Source organism: Phlebotomus argentipes, unplaced genomic scaffold, assembly GCF_947086385.1.
Source record: "Phlebotomus argentipes unplaced genomic scaffold, Phlebotomus argentipes genome assembly contig_5, whole genome shotgun sequence".
Taxonomy (NCBI): domain Eukaryota; kingdom Metazoa; phylum Arthropoda; class Insecta; order Diptera; family Psychodidae; genus Phlebotomus; species Phlebotomus argentipes.
The window spans coordinates 8406431-8424636 of record NW_026776165.1 but is presented as its reverse complement, the minus strand read 5'-3'; the positions used below and the strand labels follow the sequence as shown (position 1 = coordinate 8424636).

Here is an 18206-nt window from a genome sequence, read left to right as displayed (position 1 = left end):
TACAAGTGCTGTACAATACACTATTACAAGATTACATTTACACAACAATATGAGTTGGTTTTTTAGGGTGTTTTTAAGACTCCATTATGGCTCTTTGCGGGGTATTTTATCATTGGTTTACACAGAAGTTAGTTTTTAGAGGGTTTTTAGTTTAAGAGCAAGAGTGATATTCTTCCACACAGATTCTTCTCCACTATAGATTAGTCAAGTACATTTTATTCACTATATTTGGATTAATACGTTTGGATCTTTTCCATGATTTTCAATATTGAAATCCATTGATATTTATTTATTTTTTTATCTTCTTTGGGTTAACCTATCAAGAGGTAAAACGTAAATGTTTCAATAAAATATCTATTATAGTTAATCTCTTCTTAAATATAACATTTTCTTAAATTTCATTTTGTATAATAGTATAAGTCAATAATACTTGTATATCCTTAAGATGTGTATATATATAGTATTTTTTTTTCTTCCTTACGCCCTAATGATATGACATTGATAAGCGATTGTGATGATTGTAGGTCTCCCTCATTGTATTTTCCTATCTTTGTGTGGTTCATCAACCGAGACACAGTGTTTCTTGATCACGGATTTTTGTCAGGGAAAATATTCTTCAACTGCACAATTTTGCAAGCATAAGAAATAACATTTCTATTCAATGGACAGATTTCTGTGCTAACATTAACATATGGACTTGTATAGCAAAAGAAAATTCATTGTTTATCGTTGCTATTTTGACTATTGCTGTTCATGTGTTGGGATAGGAAGCGAGTTTTTCATTTAGAATTGAGCTTTTATCAGCGAAGCTTTAAATGCAGGACAAGCTAATGCATAAAAGTGCTGGTGTTAATGGTCATGAGTCTCTCTCTCTGAGAATCCTAAAGTCGATTTTTCTTTTGTCTTACACGCTAAATGGTAATTAATGCTCTTAGGTTAGAATTACAATTCGCAGCTTAATCACTCTTGCATCACTATATTTTGTGTGGAATTGTTGTCTCTCTAAAATGTACTCAAAAAAATAGAGTTCTCTTCTCGCGTTTGCGCGAGAATGTTGTGAGGTTTCGCTAAAATGCTGATCTTGAGATAAATTTCATATCTAAGTATCTTTTTTCCAATGTTTTTTTTTTTATCCTACGCTATGTATATAATGTAAATATCTACAAAGGAAAAACCATGCTCGCCCAAAATCCTTCCTCAATGGTCGTGAAGACGCAGGTGTCATTCTCGAAAAAAGCAATCTCGAGCACGCGGCTAATAGCGTGTGTAAATTGTAGAGTATAACAGGTATAACATATTTTCCCCCAAAAAATACACTTGTATCTTCTGCAAAAGTTAAAAGTGAAAAACGAATTTTCAACTCACCATAAAGTCAATAATAATTTGCTTACCTCAACTTTCTCCCTTAAAATGCCTGGTTTTCACCATCCTCGATTAGCCCTTCTCAAATGATAGAAACTGTGAAATTAAATTATGAGTGTGCTTCGCACCTTGATGAGTTCATTTACTGCTGGAAGGGATTCCTGGGAGATCCTCCGGGCACATCCAAATTACTGCCGCCAGCCTGGTAGGAAGTTCCGTAGTTGTCATTGCTGTGGACTTCATTGAGGCGAGTGCTGGATAGAGCGCGAGGGATGGGGTTGCTAGGGACTCCGTGTGGTGCCAAGTGTGCGGTGTCTTCAGCGACCTGTGTGAAAGTTTGCATTCATTAGTCTCTCAGCATACCTGCGGAGTTGCCTGAAAGCTTACCTGACGTGGATCCTCGGTCATGGGAATGTCAGACACAAAGCCCCCTTCCTTGCGATAAAAGTTGACGAAGATGAAAGCAGCCAAGACAAAGATGCATGAGATTCCTGAAAAAAAAAATTTCGAATTTACTAAGCTCCGCCCACTCTTAAACCACGCCCTCTGATCCTCACCGTAGCCCCTGAATGTAGCAGTAGTTCCGAAGCAAGTCACGAAGATTCTGAAACGAGAAACGGGTTTGAGAACTGAGGAGACTGAGAAGGAGTCAGATGAGTCTCACCCGCCGATGACAGCGCCGCAGCCGCGTCCCAATCCGTGGTGGAGTCCCTGGAGGACGCCCTGGGCAGATCCGCGCAGATGTTGAGGCGTATTGTGAGAGATGTAAGAGCAGCAGGCGGCCCAGACAGCAGCATGGGTGATGCCCTGCATGAACTCAAAGGGCAGCACCCACCAGGGATTCTTCAGGTAGGAGATGTACAGAAAGCGAAGGATGTTGCCGACTAAACCGAGACACAAAACCTTGACGTGGCCAATTTGAGTGATGAGACGGAAGCTGAAGAAGTAGGCAAAGATCTCGCTAATGTGATTGATCACAGACGCCACGCCGAAGAGCGTGGGAGAGCCGCCGTAGTCCTGCAAGTGCCAGAAGAGGAACGTGAAGATCAGTCCAATGCCGAATCCCATGAACCAGGCGACGAAGAGGAAGCTGCCGCACTTAAGGTTCTTGAATTGCTTCAGCACAGTCATCCATTCGGGCATTTCACGGGTGGTTTGCGCGAACATCTTCGTCTGGGCGCCCATGTCGGACGTGAGCAGGGATCCGGAAGAGGGCTTCGTGGGCGCCGCCAAAGAGGGCAATTGCAGCTGAGCGGCCAGCTGGTTCTGCATCTCATCCTCATAGCTGGGCTTTGCCTAGAAATTATATGGTTAATCAGGCGCGTTTGCAGGGAATTTGCGCTGGCCTTGCTGGGATGCTTACCTCGCCTTGGGGCTCCACTGGTGCTGGCTCCTCGTAGTCGTACTTGAAGGTAATCTGCGTGGCCGTGAGAAGGGCAGCGCCCATGAGCACTGAGAAGGTGGCGAAGCAGATGGTGTAGTTCTTCTCCTCTTTCTCGGGTCCGCACGGGTGGTCAGGAAAGGCGGTGGAGTGATCCAGGGCGATGCCCACGAAGAACATGGCCAAACCCCAGCCCAGGGAACCGAACATGCGCTGATGACCATAGCGATCCGACTGGTCGCCTAAGATTGTGATCACAGCGGAGTCAGCTAGCGTGATAGCGGGAGCGGCAAAGAACTCTCCAATGATAACGAGCAAAATCAGGAGGAAGAAAGCCTTCTGGATGTCCTCAGTCCTGTAGACAATGGAGGAGAACAGCGGAGACACCCAACTTCCGTGCAACTTGGCGTTGTAATTCGAGGCATAGCGCACGTCGAGAGGAGATTGGCCAGCTTCAGAGATGGGTCTGACAGACCTCGTCACACGCTCAAACTTCCTGGTTCCGTCAGCCAGGCGGCCGAAGCTGTCTTCCAACTCCGTGAGGGTCTCGTGCGGAATGGATCTCTTGAGGATGCGCGGAACTTGAGGGATCTTCAGCTCGTAGTCCGTGTCGTTGTGCTTCTCCAGGCAACTTGTGGCCGGCGGCTGGATGAATCCCAGTGGCAGAGTGAAGAGGATCCAGCAGGAAAGTGAGGCCATGAGTAGCGTCTTGCCCTTCTTGCAGCGATCGGCATAGCTGCCCCAGAAGGGCGCCGAGAGGAACTCCACGAACGGACGGATGCCGATCAGAAGGCCGCACTGGCCGGGATTCATGCCCATTTGCTTGAAGTAGACGCCTTGGGGGCCAAAAAAAGAGCCTGCATTACGATGGGCTTCAGGGGTGCGGTGGGTGATATACTATACCCATGAGCGGGAACAGTGATCCGAAAGCCGAGTAGAAGAAGAAGTAGAAAGTCTTGACGAAGAGGAGCTCCTGGTCCACGGAGCCGCACAGCATCTCAATCATGTCGTAACGGCCGCGGATCTTGTGCGTGGACTCCTTGGCCTGCGGGTAGAGGTTCGGGTCCACCTCACCCTCCGCCTCCGGATCCACCATGGGTCGCGCGGCCTGGTAGTGCGCCGGCGGCGGACGCTGCTGGCCGTGGTCCGCGTACTCATCGCCATACTCATCGTTCATCTGCTGCATCTCTTCTCTGCGCCCTAAATCCACCCGAGAATACTTTGCAAATCCTGCAAGATATTGGCTTTCCTAAATATAGAATATCATCAGGGCTGCTGATGTAAATTTGAGATGGCCTGTAAGGTAAAAGCCCAAGTTCGCCAACTAAACTGAAGCATAATTATTGAGTGAAATTCTAGTAAAACATTGGAAAACTTTCCCTGCCTTGGAATTCTGGGAATTTATTTGCGAATATGAGAAATCTGAAATATGAAGAGATTAAATAAAATCGATAACAATTTCTGACCATCGAAGGAGAGCAAAATTTATAAAAATACTGAGAGAAAAAGTCATACGAAAAAATCCAACTCTAAGTCGATTGTTTCTATTCACACTGAAGGAAATTAATATTGAAAGAAAGTTGAAGAATCTAGAACCACATAGGAAAACAAAAGTGAGAAGATGATCAAAAAGAAATCGCGAATTAAAAGGGATATGTATTAAGTTCTCGTTAATTTCTTATTCATCAACTCATATTCAGCTCTAAATGAAACTTTTACTACCTTGAATTCTTACGTTTTTCTTCATTTTATTAACTAAAAATCTCGTATTTTCTTTATCCCCTTCAAAACTAAATTGTAAACAGGTTGTTTTGCTGAAATTGCACATATTTGAAATGATTTATAAATGCAACGTATTAGCAATAGAAACCAGAAGCTATAGTTGATTGTGGGAATATTGTAAATTTCTACATAATCCTGTACGTATACTGTCCTTTAGAACACACAGGATAACAATGACACTGTTGATTTTCAGTGCTTCCTACAAACAAACCATCAAGATATGTGGCTAGTTAACGCAGTTAACGCCTCAGTAGATTCCCTTGGAAATCAAATGCACCGCAATCCAATCCAATTAATTTGTCTGCAGATTTCCTTCCTGTTCAAATCTGCCGAACAGGAAAATCTGGGATAATTGAGGGAATTGAGAATCTCATGCGTGAACTGTGTGCACCACTAGTTGATGTTGCTCAGCCCATTGCTATGCATATATGTGTGAGCAAAGAGAGCTTTAAGACGTCCATCGTGGATTGTCTGAAGCTCAGAGGCTGAGGATTCTTGTGTTGTGCGCCTTCAATCGGTGGAAAAGTGCGTGATTTGTCATGGAAATCGATGAAAAGTCCCCAGACTCGGGCTGAAGATGGCCAAATTGGCGAGAGGCGGCCCCAAAGTGGGTCTTTCGCGAGTGGGTGCGACGAATGGAGGGGTATGGAAAGGGGCATCATTTAGCCATACAGTCTCTCAAGCAGAAGGTTTAATAAAATATAGAGAGGCGAAAAGGGGTGGAAAATGAGGTCTGTTACGCAAACACGAATTTCAATGGATTTCTCTCGACTTTGCCCACTTTTTCCATGCATTTGCTTACCTCGCGCCGAGTTCTTCTGCCAGCACAAAAATGGCTCTGCTCAGGGTTGAGGGAGAGTCGCAGAGGCACAAGTCCGCCAGTCACTCGAAGCTGAAGAGTGGCCGCGAAGCACCTGGAGAGCGCGCCGTCCACAATCACCAGCACTTTGCGAGGGCCTGAGTGTTGGAGGAGCTCCAAAGGGCACACAGTCGAGAGGGTGTGAAGAGCGCACTCAGAGGCACCTGAATCACGAATGACAGATTGGGAAAGGAATCGATGCGATTTATAGGATTCTGCACTCCATCTCTGCGCACGCTCCACCATTTATTCTTCACCCCAAAAGTTGGGGGTTGTTTTTTAAATTGAAACTTGCTCTCGCACTTTTCGCAGAAAATTGAGGAAAATATGCTGCGAAAAGTTGACAACGATATTCCCGAGAAGAGAGAATGCATGTCAATAGAAATTACAATTGCATAAATAGTCCTTCTTATTTTTCCAATTTTCTTCAGCGAAAATATTTCATATGGAAATGGAAGGAAGGGAGTAAACAATTATGGGAAATGTTGACAACAATTTTTTGTCCTCAAAAGTGTGTCTGCGCTAAAATTGTTTTACGAAAAGCAATTTCAGATAGTTTTATTCAGCAAAGTCAGAAAAATGCATGGAACATTGCAAAATACGCAGAAATACCACATTGAATGACATGAGTGAAGGGAATAATTGAATTTGAGACAACTGAGAGCAAGACAAAGAGCAAGTTAACCAACTAAATTGAGGCATGATTAAATTTTGAAATTCAGGAAATCCTTGAAAAAACTTTCAGTACGCTGCAGTTCATTTATGGGAGATGAAAATTCAGAAATGTCAGTATGATATGAAATGTATGGTGTGAATTTTCTAATAATAATTCTATGTTATTTATAATTTAGTGATTTCTTAGTTCATCTACGGAATAATTGGAATCCAGAATATGAACATAAATAGATTTTCAATTATATAGAAGAAGCATTTTATGATTGAATTTTCATTTTAGAGCAGAATTTCGAGGTTTAGGAATTATTAAGTATGAACATTATCAAATTAAGCTGGAAACATTAATCGCTATGTGATACCGAAATGACCTCCGTGAGTTTAAGTCAAGAAAAATGCTGTTGTCTTATTAAACACAGAAGCTCCAGAAGAGATCTTAAGGAAATGTTAAATGTGACTCAGTTGAATTCCAACAAATTTCAACAATTGCTCAAACAAATGTCGCACGAGTGACTTATTTTTCTCATTTATCCCTCAACTTCCCAAAAATCTATGACGTGGACCAGCTTTGGCGGAATCCAATGGAATAAAAGAGGGAAAAGTGCGAAAAAATAGTCAGTATCGAAGTGGAATTATCTCAGAATGAAGGTTTTCGTGTTGCTCTTCGCCTTTGTCGTTGCTGTCTTCGGTAGTAGTTCTGTTGCCTAACTCAATTGCTTGATTGTAATCGTGATCTCTTCCGCAGGACAAGCCGACATCGAAGTCCAGAATGAGTGCGCAACGGCTTGCCCAATGCTGTACGCTCCAGTTTGCTGCACTTATTCTGACGGAACCCGCGAAACTCATGGCAACACCTGTGCCGCTGCATCTTACGAATGCGTAGAGAAGAAAAGTACGAAAGTGAATTTGAGGTGATAAATATCCAAGTGCTTTAACAGTTTGTGAATTCGTTTCTTAGCTCGCACTGCAATTGTTGATGGTGAATGTGATGCTGAGGCTCAGGAGCCAGTTGAGGAGCCAGCACAACCTGCTTGTCCTGAAATCTTCTGCACTGCTGATTACAATCCAGTCTGCTGCACTTATTCTGACGGAACCACCATGACGCACGGCAACTCTTGTCAGGCTGGATCATACAATTGTCGCGAGCAGAAAAGTACTGACGCGTTTCCAAATATGGTCAGAATTTGGAGACTAGAATGCACTTAAGCTCTTCTCTTCTTACAGCGCCCACTTCCACTACAAAGGGAGAATGCGGAATGTTCTATATCCTGCCCTTCCCTTACCCAGCAAAGCCCATGCCGAGACCCCAAATCTTCATTCCGATCATCCCGAGTCCACCACAGCCACAGGCATAAACGGACGATGAACTTGATGACCTTTGGAAATCGCTGTAAATTCCAATTTGCCTCCAATATATATCAGAAATAAATGCATTTATCAAAAAAAAATACTTCACATTTCTACTGTGAATGCAACTTCAGGAGCTTCGCTTTTATCTTTTCCACCTCACTTACTTATGCAGAATTGAGATTTATAGATTTTCAGGAATGTTTTTTTTACGATTCATTCACAATTTCTGTACATTTTTCTGGGAATTGCTATAAATGCATCGAAACCTGCAATTTTAAATAAGTTTCTCAGTGACAATGAAGGTTTTTCTCTGCTTTTTCACTCTCTTCGCTGCTGTCGCTCTTGGTAAGATTGGAAATGCAATAATTATATTAAATGGTTTTAAGAAGAATTGGGATGTTTTTCTCAGCGCAAAACAGCCAGCAATGCAAGGAAATGGAAGAGAGAGACTGTTCAGGGAACTCACCAGTTTGCTGTACTTACGATGATGGTACTTACAGAACATTCACAAATGAGTGCGAATATATAAAATACAATTGCGCCCATAATCTCAGTGAGTATGATTTCTGCAAATCACTGTGTTTCTCCATTAAATCACATTAAATATTGCGCTACTCTCCATTTAGCCTGCGCTTCTTTGGCTGGCCCCAACGTGACATGTGACGAAGTGCCAATTGACTGTACTGAAGCGGTTGAGTGTCCTGATCTTGGTCCTAAAGCAGAAGTTTGCTGTGAATATGAATCTAGTTCGTGGGATTTTATTTACGGTTGCTACGACAGCCTTTGTGATGCTAAAAAGGCTCAGTGCGAAGGAAAAAAACGTAATTATTAATTCCCTTTCTATCACTATCATTCTGAACTGAATTCATTTCTGACTATTCCACAGGTTGCTTCCATTTGACCAATGGTCCTTGCTAGGCTACACCATGCAAGAGAGCAGCAGCAATTTCGCCAACACAACAAGTTTTGTGCATTGACGTCATTATAAAGTGAACGCAATTATGAAAATATATGAAAAAGCGCTTCGCACTTGATCAAATATCTGATATCTTTCCTTAAAACTTTCCGTAGACATAATTTATCTAGAGCAAATATATTTGATATTGAATGATAAATCTTACCTTGTCGCCTTTGAAGCTTTTGAAGGCACAAATTGTAATTTTCCTTATCTACCTTCCGTCAATCTAATGAATTTGACTTCAACGCATTTCTTTCCAAACACCAAAACGCCATAAATATCATTGTAGAAGTGTTATTTTGCAAGTTGGTAAATTTTATTGCAAAATCTTGCGAAATGTACAAAAGAAAACAATTTTCTTGGAATTTGTTCCACCACAATATTCATTTTCTCAAATACCTGTCATTAATATCTCAATTCTGCGCCATTGATTCTCCTATCGGCGCCTGTATTGTATAATTTTTCTTGCGATAACTGTTCTCTAAATTAGATATACAATTTAATGGGGTTTTCTTTTCTTTCTTCTCTGCGTGCTGTTGTGTATATGATTTTTTTTCTTTTTTTTTGGGTACATTAGAAAGAAGGAAGGAAATGTACACAAATGATTGTTGAAAACGAGACAGAGAGAGTATAAAAATAAATCTTTCTCTTGCCCTCCACATGTGAATACATTCTGCAGAAGGAAGTTAGGACATGATTATCTTACTTTTTTTTTACACCCAGAGACACACAATCTTTCAGGTCTTTTCACGCACGCTGCTCATGAGCGTGCGATAAAGCTCTTTTATCATCTCATCTAAATGCACTTCTCTGGAGGCCTTCTTTTGTTCACTTTCACTCGAAGAACTGCTTCGCCGCTTGCAGACGCGACACGATGGTCTGATAGAAGGCAATCTGGGCGGCAATAAACTCCCTCAGAGTCTCCTTGAGATGCTCGTCGCGCTCCACGCGGAAATGCGACAATTCTGCCATCATGGCATAGGAGATGACATCCGTGCGCCGATTCACCTCTTGCAGCTGAGCATTGCTCATCTTCTGGTCGCCCGTCAGCTTCTCACAGTCTCGCTTCTTCGCCATGGCGTTCTTGTGCTCCGACAGAATGTCCGGAAAAGCCCCTAGGACGCCCTTGTAGATGTGCAACCGATCCGACAGCGGAATCCAGTCGTGCTTCGCCTGGTCGCCAAACAGCTGTCCGACGCCAATGTAGACGCCCGCCGTGAGGCCCACGGAATTCGACAGACACGTGCTCGTGCTGGCCCGCCTCTCGTCCACCTCCAGCGATCGCGCCAACTCCGACAAGCCCTCGCCGATGCGCTGGAAATCCTTTTTCCACTGCATCTGATACTTCTTCGTCTGCTCCGTGGCAATGATGGACAGCGTCTTCACCGCCGAGTCCATCTGGTGCACGAAGTTGCCGCACGTGTCCACCTGCATGTCCACCTGACTCTGCAGCAACTGCTTCTCCGGCGCCACGATGGCCGCACAGTACACAGCGCCCACGAGTGGATCCTTCTCCGCTGTCCTCTTGCCCACCTTCCACTTCTTCTCGTCCGTGCACGTGAGGAAATGCATCCACACCTCGCACGATGACAGCACCGGATGCCGACACATCCAGTCCACGAACTCCTGTAGTTGTACGCGCCGGTGCTCGATGAACTGCTCCTCGTAGCGCCCGGAAATCTGCTTGTCCGGCAGCGGCGGAATGGGAATCAGCGAGAACTTCTCCACAAGACGTCCGTGCAGCCAGTCGAAGTGCTTGTAGCGCCGCGACACCTGAAATCACACCACAACATCACACACACATTGCAAGGTGTGACAAGGCGCAAGCGATGCTCACCGAAATGTTGTTGAAACTGGGCGTCAGCTGGTAGGCAATGAAGCTCTTCATGCCCTTGAACTTGGTCTCCTTCTTCGGTGATGCCACGCGCACCGTGTACGGCTCCTTGGTGTGGCGCCACATGAAGCCGTGGTCCACGGGCACGATGCTGACCTTCTCGTTCTCCGGCACGGACACCTGCGTGATGCCCATGATGTACGAATCGCTGGACTTGGAGAACATCTTCGAGCGACTCTTCACCGGCGCACTGGTCGACGTCACAGAGATGGCATCATCCGCCGGGCGCGGCGGCAAGGCGGCGGCACTGTTGAACGGCGTCGCGGCCGCTTGGCTGTTGTGCGTGGCGCCCGTCCCCGGACCGATCTCCGAGTACGTGTCCTGATCGTCATCCCAGTCGTCCTCCCAGTCGTCCTGCTGCTCGTTCCAGTCGTCCGGCGTCTGGTCGTAGCGCGGTAGCGCCGGATACTGAGCAGCCTTGGGCGCCACAGGCGCCGCCACGGCCGGCGGCTCCGACAGCGTCTCCACATAGGCGGCCGGAAACAGACCCGTGCGGCCCTGCTTGTTGCTACCCTCCCACCAGCCCTCGCCTACGTCCGTGCGGGTCACGGTGAGCACCTCGCCCTCCTGGATCGACAGCTCAGACGTGTTCGGCTCCCCCGAGAAGTCGTACAGTGCCTTCACGCGCATCTTCGCTCCGTGACGCCGTCTCTCCTGCGGAAGCCAAAGAGGGCAACAACTTAATTCGACTGATTCACAGTCATCGCGATACGCGAGACCTTCGCTGACTCATCATCACGGTCACAGCTATCAAATTCTCTTCTAGACGCAGCAAACTATTCTTTGTCGAAAACAACGCACAGAGAAGTTGAATGAACGTTGAGAGAAATTGTATCAAATCAAGATTGCACGAATTGGTGGTTTAGAAAATGAACAGGTGAAATTCTGATGTGATTCAAGTGTAGGCATATCAATTATATCATTTACGATACACTCTGCAGTGGCGAAGCAAGGAAATTAGACAAGTTTTCGCATTAGAAACAACATGAATCTTTCTTTGATTTTTTTTTATGTCTCTCGGAAAAGAGAAGACATTTTCCAAAGGGCAACAAAAAAGTCATCCTCCTTATCAAACTACGACACTGATTTGAAACAGATGCAACATCATCTGTCGAAGATTTATTATCGCTTCTCAGCATGTTTTTCATTCAATTGGAATGCAAATTTCTGAGACATATACTGAAATAAGACTAACATTGCTTACACACTCGAAATATAACAAGAGAGTTTCTCGGGAAGTTTGGAGAAAATCTCTTACTCATCAACTTAATATTTTCCTTCTCGATTGCAAAGCCCAATTGTGCTTATCAGTGACTCCCTCGCTTATGCCGACAATAAAAGCGCCCCACTAGCGCAATTCACAGTGCGACAATGTAATTATTGGCCTAGTTTGGGGCCCGCGAGCGAAGCTTATCAGACTTGAGCCTCAGGGCGAAAGTGACGATCGCGCAATTGAGGAGACGGGAAATGCAGAACATCTGTGCAAAGGCGTTGTTTGTTCGCTCTCTGATCATCTTCAGATTCTCTTGTAATTATCTTCTTTCTCTGCGCCACACACTGATGCACAATAGACGAGGCTTTATTTTTTGCTCAGCGAAAAACAAATCACTTTTTCACACACACACTTTGTGATTCTCTCCCACCATGTTTCGCACTGCCAACTCGGGGTGGGTTTTTCCGCGGAAAATCCCCCACCGGACAGTGCTTCAGCGATTGGATTTGATGCCGACGGCATCACAGAGGATGTCTAATGTATTTTCAGTGTGCCACTTACATAGAATTACTGTGCAATTTGATGTAATTTGAGGGGCAAAAAGTCACAAGAAGATGCGAAATTCCACTCTCTGACTCTCTGTGTCACTTCTACTACCAATTCCAGTCACCGCATCGCTATCTGGCGCTGCACAACCTTCGGAAGACTTCTCAGTGGAGATCAGTGCCCTCTTCAGTAGGAAAATCTAGTGTTTGGATCTGTGTCTTCATCACTTTTTATCTACTTTGTGTGCAATATTTCTGCGGTTTTTCCTGCCAAACTACAGTAATGAGTCTGAAGAGAAAGCACTTGGGTGACGACAGTTTCACGCCGAAGAGCAAAATCTATCTCAGTAAGAGAATTGTGGAGAACAACAATGTGGAAAAGATGACAGAAATCTATGGTGTGTTGGCGGGAAAGGATATTCTTTTGTCCAATCATTTTCCCTAATTTTCTCCCTCTTCTCGCATAGAGAAAACCCACAAGATGCTCTTCCAGGGGGCCAACAGAAAGCCCTCTAGTGATAGTGTACAGTCGGCGCCACAAGACGTTCTTCTCTATGGTAATGGTGAGGTTAGAGACGCCCAAACAAACACTCTTCTGCAGCCGGAAAGCCTCTCAAAGGCCTGCTCAGGATGCCTGAAAAGTGCCACGAAATTCCACTCTGCCTGCGTCAATTGCAATCTGCAGCTTTGCGAGTTCTGCGGTCACTCTTGCTCGTGGTGCCGCAAAGGCATCTGCGAGTCATGCATCAATTTGTACAGTTGCGGCTCCCTTGAGCGCCCCATTTGCGAAAATTGTTCAATTTATCAATGAAAGAATATCGATGAAAAGATGTATTTCTGCTATTTATTTCAATAATCATCCATCACATCAGTATTCAACTGTTTTATTTAAATGTTACACGAACAAGACTGGCTCTCAATCGCTTCTCGCGCGATGTGCGGAGACAATTGGGGCGCTTCTATGGCAAATACAGTTATGGAATGCAGGCTCTGTTATCGTTGGATACTTTGCAAAAATACTTCACAATCGCTATCTAAACTCTTCAGCCTAATTTATATTATAGTTTCTTTTTGCTGTTCGAAGAACGAACTTTGCTATCTTTTTCAAACACTATTTAGCTTTTCTGCTTAAATACAAGACAATTACTTCTAATTACATTTTTTTTCTCTTATCTATAAATCAATAAATTATCCTCTTCGTTAGACGAACTTGATATGAACATCTAAATTCCATGAGTTGTTTCTAGTGATAAAAACTTTTTCAATTCCTTTTCCATCCTCATGATTCCTATAAGTACAATTGAGCTCTTTTCTCTGACTAGAAATTACCAGTTAATCTAATAAACCCTCACTTAAACATTCGAGTATTTTTGGGGTTCTTCATCGTCTTCTTAAGGCAACGCAAAGTGGAACCTTTTTTGATTTTGCAAACACCTCCAAAATATGAACAAACAGCACACTGGCAAGCAAAAGATACACATTTCCTCACACAGAGGATTCAACTTGTGTGTGTGTGTGAGTGCTCAAACTCCTTGAAAAGTCCAAAAAAGAAATCCAGATTACACGTGAGCAGATGTCGTGCACAACTTCAGCTGAAGTCTTATTCACACGCCAATTTGCCGTCAAAACTGCTCAGTGCGATGGCGAAGGCCTGCAGAGCGCACAAAGGATATCGAAAATCCATCGTGAACACGTCCTCGGACGTCCGCCCGAACTGCATGACAATATAGTCGGGATCCGAGTCGTGGATAAGCTGGAAATTCTTCACGGACGCCTGAGTGACGCGCCCGTGAAAGTTCAGCACGTACGATTGCGTCTCGTCATTCCACACGGGCGTCTTGTTGTGCAGCTCCACAATGTTGTCCGTATTCTGTTATAGAATCGATGGGGAAATAGAACGTGGCTTTAGGGATGAAAAGGAGCATTCACACGAGAGCAAATTACCTTATTCTTCCAACTATCTAGAAGGCCCTGCTGGTGTGTATCACAGGAACTTATTTTCACTCGCTGATCCTCCTCTGTCATTCCCGGCAGAAGAACTGTCATATTTCTTGGTCCTTTAAAACCCAAAATATTTGTGTCCTGTGGCAAAGATACCAATCAGTTATCAATACGAAAGTCGGCAAAAAATTGGTACAAAACTCACATAGATAACAACAGCCAAATCCTGCCGCGGCGCATCTGTATTCATCTTATTCCCATTGTCGTACACGAAGAATGTCGTGCCAAATATATTGGACCGCAGTTTGCCCACGAAGCCGTCGGCCTGACGTGATAAATCCGTTGGATCGCAACTTATCACATAATTGGAAGTCTTGCTCTTTTTCCTCTTGCGTCCTGAAAGATGAGCCAAAGTGTCAGATTGGATTTAGGGCATCTCTATAAAAGATTTACTAATCCAAAAGTCTCTGATTCGACCAGAGGTGAAACTCACCGGCCAGCAGAAATACCTTCTTGCCATAGTCCTTCTCCAGGTGCAGATAGTAGATGGGAAAGAGGCCCCTGTCCATGCCCTTGCGATCGCGCGTGATACGACACTTGTACAGTACGCCCTGGATCGCCGGCGCCATCACCCACTGCTCCACCTGGCCCACCACGTCACCCTCCAGCTCATTGCTCGGCGTCTGCGGCGACTTGGTAATGCAGGCCGGCGACACGGGCGTGCCCGAGTTCCTCACGCTTCCCACACTGTTCCGCTCGCCGTGTTTGCCCTTCGTGGGCGTCGTTGCCACGGGCTCAATTGGGGTGCTCTCCTCGTCCTCGTCCTCCTGCGCCCTCGTCACCGCCATGTCCTGGATGAAATCTGGGAAGGCAGTGGGAAAATGCCCATAAGTCAATATTTGCATGCAAATCCATTGACACTTGCCGTCAATCGCAGACACGCAAACGTTTGGCCGCTTTTGGAAATCTATACAATAATCACACCTGATTTGCCTCTCTCTCTGAAATGTGTCTCCGTGAATTTTCTAATAAAACTTAACTGTTCTGATTGAGATCAAGCATGTAAATTCATTCACAGAATCGCGCACACATTTCAACGTACACGCGGATTAATTTATCTTGATATCGTTATGGGAAAGGCACTCCGGATCGAAACTCACTCGAGCCCATCGAGAGGCCGTGAATAATTCAATGAAAGACTTTCTCCCTCCACCCAATCGCAGCCGCGTGCTGGAAGCCGATGAACCCTCGCGAGTGTCTTACGCTCTCCTACCTTCGCCGGTGCTCGTTGGGGTAGTTCTCGAGGGCACAATCTCGTCGGGATTGGCGGAGTGTGTCATGAAGTGCAGCGGCCCATCGTAGGCGTGCGGCGCCAAGTCGCGGCTTCCGCGTGCGCCGGACATTGGCCGCGTGATCTGCAAATCGCTGGCCTGAATCATTCCCGGCGATGCACGCTTCTGCTTGATGTACGCCTCCATCAGCTGACGCTGCAATCAAACAGGGGAAACATTGTAGTACGGCCGATGAGTAGCACCTTTTCGCCGCTCGTGACGACAGGAAAAAAAAGTGCTGAGCTAATTCTTTCGTTGATGAAATATTTCATCGACCCCCTCGAAGGCGATCAATAATGCTCTGTTAGCGCTGTCTCGAGTGTGAGGACTCTAGTTCCATGGCTAATACAAACTTTAATTCCAACCAGTGTTTCCCACTCTGTGCGCGCCCGTTAGCATGATTTGCACTCTTGTTTGACTTCCACTCGTTCAGCGAGAGCTGAAGACAAACAGCGAGTATGCAAATTAACTAACTAGAACCAATAGAATGCGATGCAGAAGATTAAATGTAATAGAGTCAAGAGCTAAAATATTTGTTTAGTTTAGACTGTTAAAGTTATGGTAATTCGAGTTCCATGAAATAACTTTAATTTCAATATATATTTTTTTCGTTTCACAATACATTTTTTCTACAGTGTATGAAAGGAGAAATTTGTCTTATGATAGTCTATCAGAATTGCATAAGACATTTTCAAATTAGGATGAAATCTTAATATTTTCCATCAGATTTCTCCCTATTTGATCCTTATACGGATTTGGAACAAAATGTATCCCATAACATTTGAGTTCCAAAGTAGTTCAATTGAAGCAAATGCCCTGAATCCCTGAAACCGTGTCCACGGCAGGCTTCAAGCTCAGTGGCTTCAAAGCTTGAGAAGCACTGGTTGAACGTACCCTGAATGTATTGAGTATCTAGGCTACCCTTGGAAGGGGTCGAGCCTCTTCCAGCTCTTCTGGTGAGCCTGTGAATTGATTTAACATGTGAGGCGCACTCTTAATTTCTTCACCTTATTTTGGCACCTTCCTGAATGTGCTCTTGAAACGCGTGAGAAAGTTTTCTCACGCTCGTCTCAATGCGACCGAAGAGTGAACAATTAAAAGTAAACAAAGAGAAGCTCTCGATTTTCTTCAGCCGCACACTTCGTCACCAATTCAACCTCAATGCCATTGGGTGTTTCACACGAATTGCCACCTTGGGTCACCGGGAAAATGCGTGAAAGTGGTCTGAGGGGTTGGAATGGGGGGTGAAGCTGATGGGGAGACGAGCAGGTGAAAAAAAAACACGCTGGAAGGGCACAAGGAGACACACTTACTTGCTGCTCCAGTTTCTGGTGTCGGCTGTTGAGGGCCATTTGTGTGGGGATGAGGCTGGGGAACTGCTGAGAAACACTAAAGTGAACTATTTTGCACTACACAGAGAGATTTGGGGATGTTTTCGAGGTGGAAAATGGGCTTTTTAGTGCGGAGAGAACAGAGAATTCTGTGTTCAGTAGCGCGTCGTCACGTCAACACACACTCTTCGTTTGACACACAAAATCCATCCACTTCCCCTCCATCGGAGGTCGTTCCGACAGTTTCCGGACTTTCGACGAGTCGGCTTTGAATTTGAAGGTGAAGCGATCAAACTGTGGGCTAATTTAAATTCGCTTTTGCACTGAAAATTGACATTTTTCCTGCAAATGAATTCTCACAGCAATTATTGAACTGTTCTGGACAAATTTGTGAAGAAATTTAACTGGTAAAGTGTCTGTAACAGTGTGTGAGTGAGAAAATTAATGAGGGGAATCACCGTTCGTGATATATTCCACATCTTCCACAAGTTTTCCCGCCAACTTCCACAAACCAGTGACGTCGAATTTACTATTAATTTTGGTTTTTGCAATGAATTTCTACACATTCCGTTACGCACAACACTTAGAAAACATTTATTCGATAATATGTCTACAATATATATAATATCCGGATATTTTGAAATATATATATATCTATATGTTATGTATATATATTATGTATTTAATACATTTATCGTCATTTGAATTAACTTTATTGAGTTTAGTGAAGAGTGAAAAATCATCTCTTCACAAAAAAATTCACCACAACAGTAATTTTAAAATTTGCTATCTAAACTAACCCCCCAGCACTAGTTCAAACTTCCATATAAATGCATTGGGAGACGTGAAACACGCCGCTTCCGTCAATTTACGATGGCTGAAATGTGAATAGTCCAAACTGCTGTTAAAGTATTCCGAAAGCATTCTGATTCGGCCTCATGGAAGAATATTTTTGGAAATTGACTCACAAGTGAGACATTCCGCTGATGACAAGTGAATTTTGGCCACAGTTTTTCCTATTGTCCGGACAGAATTGATGATTGTTCGTAATGAAGCCATGCATCATTACACAAGTTTGTTTAACTAGCTATATACTGCCGCGAGATGCTGAACTCATATTTTGAGAGATATCAGCGCGAAAAGGAAATATTTCGATAGAGATTTTGTGCAAAGATCGCAAAGCATGCATATTCTTTTTCTGCTTAACCGGTGATTCAAAAACCGTCTTTAAACAATTCGCGACTGGAAACAAACCTTAGAAATGTTTAAAAGCTAAAATTATTAAAAATATGTGAATAAATTGGCAATGAATTATACGCTTAATCATAACTACAATTCGATTTAAACACAATATCGACGGTTTTCTTTGCTCACCATCGCCTCTAGTCAGGTGTTATGAGAAACAGTCGCAGTTTCACGAATTTTTACTAGTGCTAAAGTGTTGATCTCAATAGCATTTGAACAATTCTCATAGACTAATTTTCTCTTTTATCAATTTTATATGTGAATATTATATATGCATATATATTATATTGTTATATGTGAACAGAGAGTAGGTATTCACCTATTTTAATAGGGATGAAGAAG

General features: G+C 44.1%; 5 protein-coding genes across 8 annotated transcripts; 2 read left to right on the top strand and 3 right to left on the bottom strand.

The window, feature by feature from the left end:
* Positions 1 to 5: 5 nt before the first annotated feature.
* On the bottom strand, positions 6 to 5558 carry LOC132265786 (major facilitator superfamily domain-containing protein 6). Of its 2 annotated transcripts, none has more exons than XM_059766561.1 (8): positions 5328 to 5558; positions 3647 to 3992; positions 2726 to 3579; positions 2027 to 2658; positions 1920 to 1966; positions 1750 to 1853; positions 1392 to 1687; positions 6 to 1326 (listed from the first exon to the last, which is right to left on the bottom strand). In XM_059766561.1, exons 2-7 carry the CDS (start codon positions 3927 to 3929, stop codon positions 1505 to 1507), a joined length of 2103 nt encoding a protein of 700 aa, XP_059622544.1. In that variant the 5' UTR covers positions 3930 to 3992; positions 5328 to 5558; the 3' UTR covers positions 6 to 1326; positions 1392 to 1504. The 2 variants fall into 2 exon arrangements, with proteins under 2 accessions (XP_059622544.1, XP_059622543.1); XM_059766560.1 differs by having other exon boundaries at positions 3647 to 3973.
* A 2116-nt stretch (positions 5559 to 7674) lies between these two features.
* Positions 7675 to 8407, top strand: LOC132265751 (uncharacterized). The gene is made up of 4 exons (XM_059766522.1): positions 7675 to 7751; positions 7816 to 7959; positions 8033 to 8227; positions 8293 to 8407. Exons 1-4 carry the CDS (start codon positions 7703 to 7705, stop codon positions 8322 to 8324), a joined length of 420 nt encoding a protein of 139 aa, XP_059622505.1. The 5' UTR covers positions 7675 to 7702; the 3' UTR covers positions 8325 to 8407.
* A 789-nt stretch (positions 8408 to 9196) lies between these two features.
* On the bottom strand, positions 9197 to 12152 carry LOC132265747 (sorting nexin lst-4). 2 transcript variants are annotated; one of them, XM_059766517.1, is made up of 3 exons: positions 12033 to 12152; positions 10202 to 10912; positions 9197 to 10137 (listed from the first exon to the last, which is right to left on the bottom strand). In XM_059766517.1, exons 2-3 carry the CDS (start codon positions 10886 to 10888, stop codon positions 9199 to 9201), a joined length of 1626 nt encoding a protein of 541 aa, XP_059622500.1. In that variant the 5' UTR covers positions 10889 to 10912; positions 12033 to 12152; the 3' UTR covers positions 9197 to 9198. The 2 variants fall into 2 exon arrangements, with proteins under 2 accessions (XP_059622500.1, XP_059622501.1); XM_059766518.1 differs by lacking the exon at positions 12033 to 12152 and adding an exon at positions 11463 to 11663.
* A 48-nt stretch (positions 12153 to 12200) lies between these two features.
* Positions 12201 to 12859, top strand: LOC132265749 (apoptosis regulatory protein Siva-like). Of its 2 annotated transcripts, none has more exons than XM_059766520.1 (2): positions 12201 to 12414; positions 12484 to 12859. In XM_059766520.1, the coding sequence occupies exons 1-2, from the start codon at positions 12300 to 12302 to the stop codon at positions 12825 to 12827; spliced, it is 459 nt and encodes a 152-aa protein (XP_059622503.1). In that variant the 5' UTR covers positions 12201 to 12299; the 3' UTR covers positions 12828 to 12859. The 2 variants fall into 2 exon arrangements, with proteins under 2 accessions (XP_059622503.1, XP_059622504.1); XM_059766521.1 differs by having other exon boundaries at positions 12277 to 12363.
* Positions 12860 to 12884: 25 nt separating this feature from the next.
* On the bottom strand, positions 12885 to 16799 carry LOC132265748 (protein king tubby 1). The gene is made up of 6 exons (XM_059766519.1): positions 16602 to 16799; positions 15231 to 15444; positions 14451 to 14819; positions 14163 to 14353; positions 13961 to 14098; positions 12885 to 13886 (listed from the first exon to the last, which is right to left on the bottom strand). The coding sequence occupies exons 1-6, from the start codon at positions 16638 to 16640 to the stop codon at positions 13617 to 13619; spliced, it is 1221 nt and encodes a 406-aa protein (XP_059622502.1). The 5' UTR covers positions 16641 to 16799; the 3' UTR covers positions 12885 to 13616.
* Between the last annotated feature and the right edge of the window lie 1407 nt (positions 16800 to 18206).

Excerpts from the sequence above, each read along its gene's own strand:
- LOC132265786 (XM_059766561.1), bottom strand. The coding sequence starts at position 3,929 with ATGCAGCAGATGAACGATGAGTATGGCGATGAGTACGCGGACCACGGC. Across the intron at positions 2,659-2,725 it reads CAGTGGAGCCCCAAGGCGAG|GCAAAGCCCAGCTATGAGGA; the intron begins GTAAGCATCCCA and ends TATAATTTCTAG. Across the intron at positions 1,967-2,026 it reads TGCGGCGCTGTCATCGGCGG|AATCTTCGTGACTTGCTTCG; the intron begins GTGAGACTCATC and ends TTCTCGTTTCAG.
- LOC132265751 (XM_059766522.1), top strand. The coding sequence starts at position 7,703 with ATGAAGGTTTTTCTCTGCTTTTTCACTCTCTTCGCTGCTGTCGCTCTT. Across the intron at positions 7,752-7,815 it reads CTTCGCTGCTGTCGCTCTTG|CGCAAAACAGCCAGCAATGC; the intron begins GTAAGATTGGAA and ends TGTTTTTCTCAG. Across the intron at positions 7,960-8,032 it reads CAATTGCGCCCATAATCTCA|CCTGCGCTTCTTTGGCTGGC; the intron begins GTGAGTATGATT and ends CTCTCCATTTAG.
- LOC132265747 (XM_059766517.1), bottom strand. The coding sequence starts at position 10,888 with ATGCGCGTGAAGGCACTGTACGACTTCTCGGGGGAGCCGAACACGTCT. Across the intron at positions 10,138-10,201 it reads CCAGTTTCAACAACATTTCG|GTGTCGCGGCGCTACAAGCA; the intron begins GTGAGCATCGCT and ends GTGTGATTTCAG.
- LOC132265749 (XM_059766520.1), top strand. The coding sequence starts at position 12,300 with ATGAGTCTGAAGAGAAAGCACTTGGGTGACGACAGTTTCACGCCGAAG. Across the intron at positions 12,415-12,483 it reads AAAGATGACAGAAATCTATG|AGAAAACCCACAAGATGCTC; the intron begins GTGTGTTGGCGG and ends CTTCTCGCATAG.
- LOC132265748 (XM_059766519.1), bottom strand. The coding sequence starts at position 16,640 with ATGGCCCTCAACAGCCGACACCAGAAACTGGAGCAGCAA. Across the intron at positions 15,445-16,601 it reads ACCAGAAACTGGAGCAGCAA|CGTCAGCTGATGGAGGCGTA; the intron begins GTAAGTGTGTCT and ends GTTTGATTGCAG. Across the intron at positions 14,820-15,230 it reads CCCAACGAGCACCGGCGAAG|ATTTCATCCAGGACATGGCG; the intron begins GTAGGAGAGCGT and ends CTGCCTTCCCAG.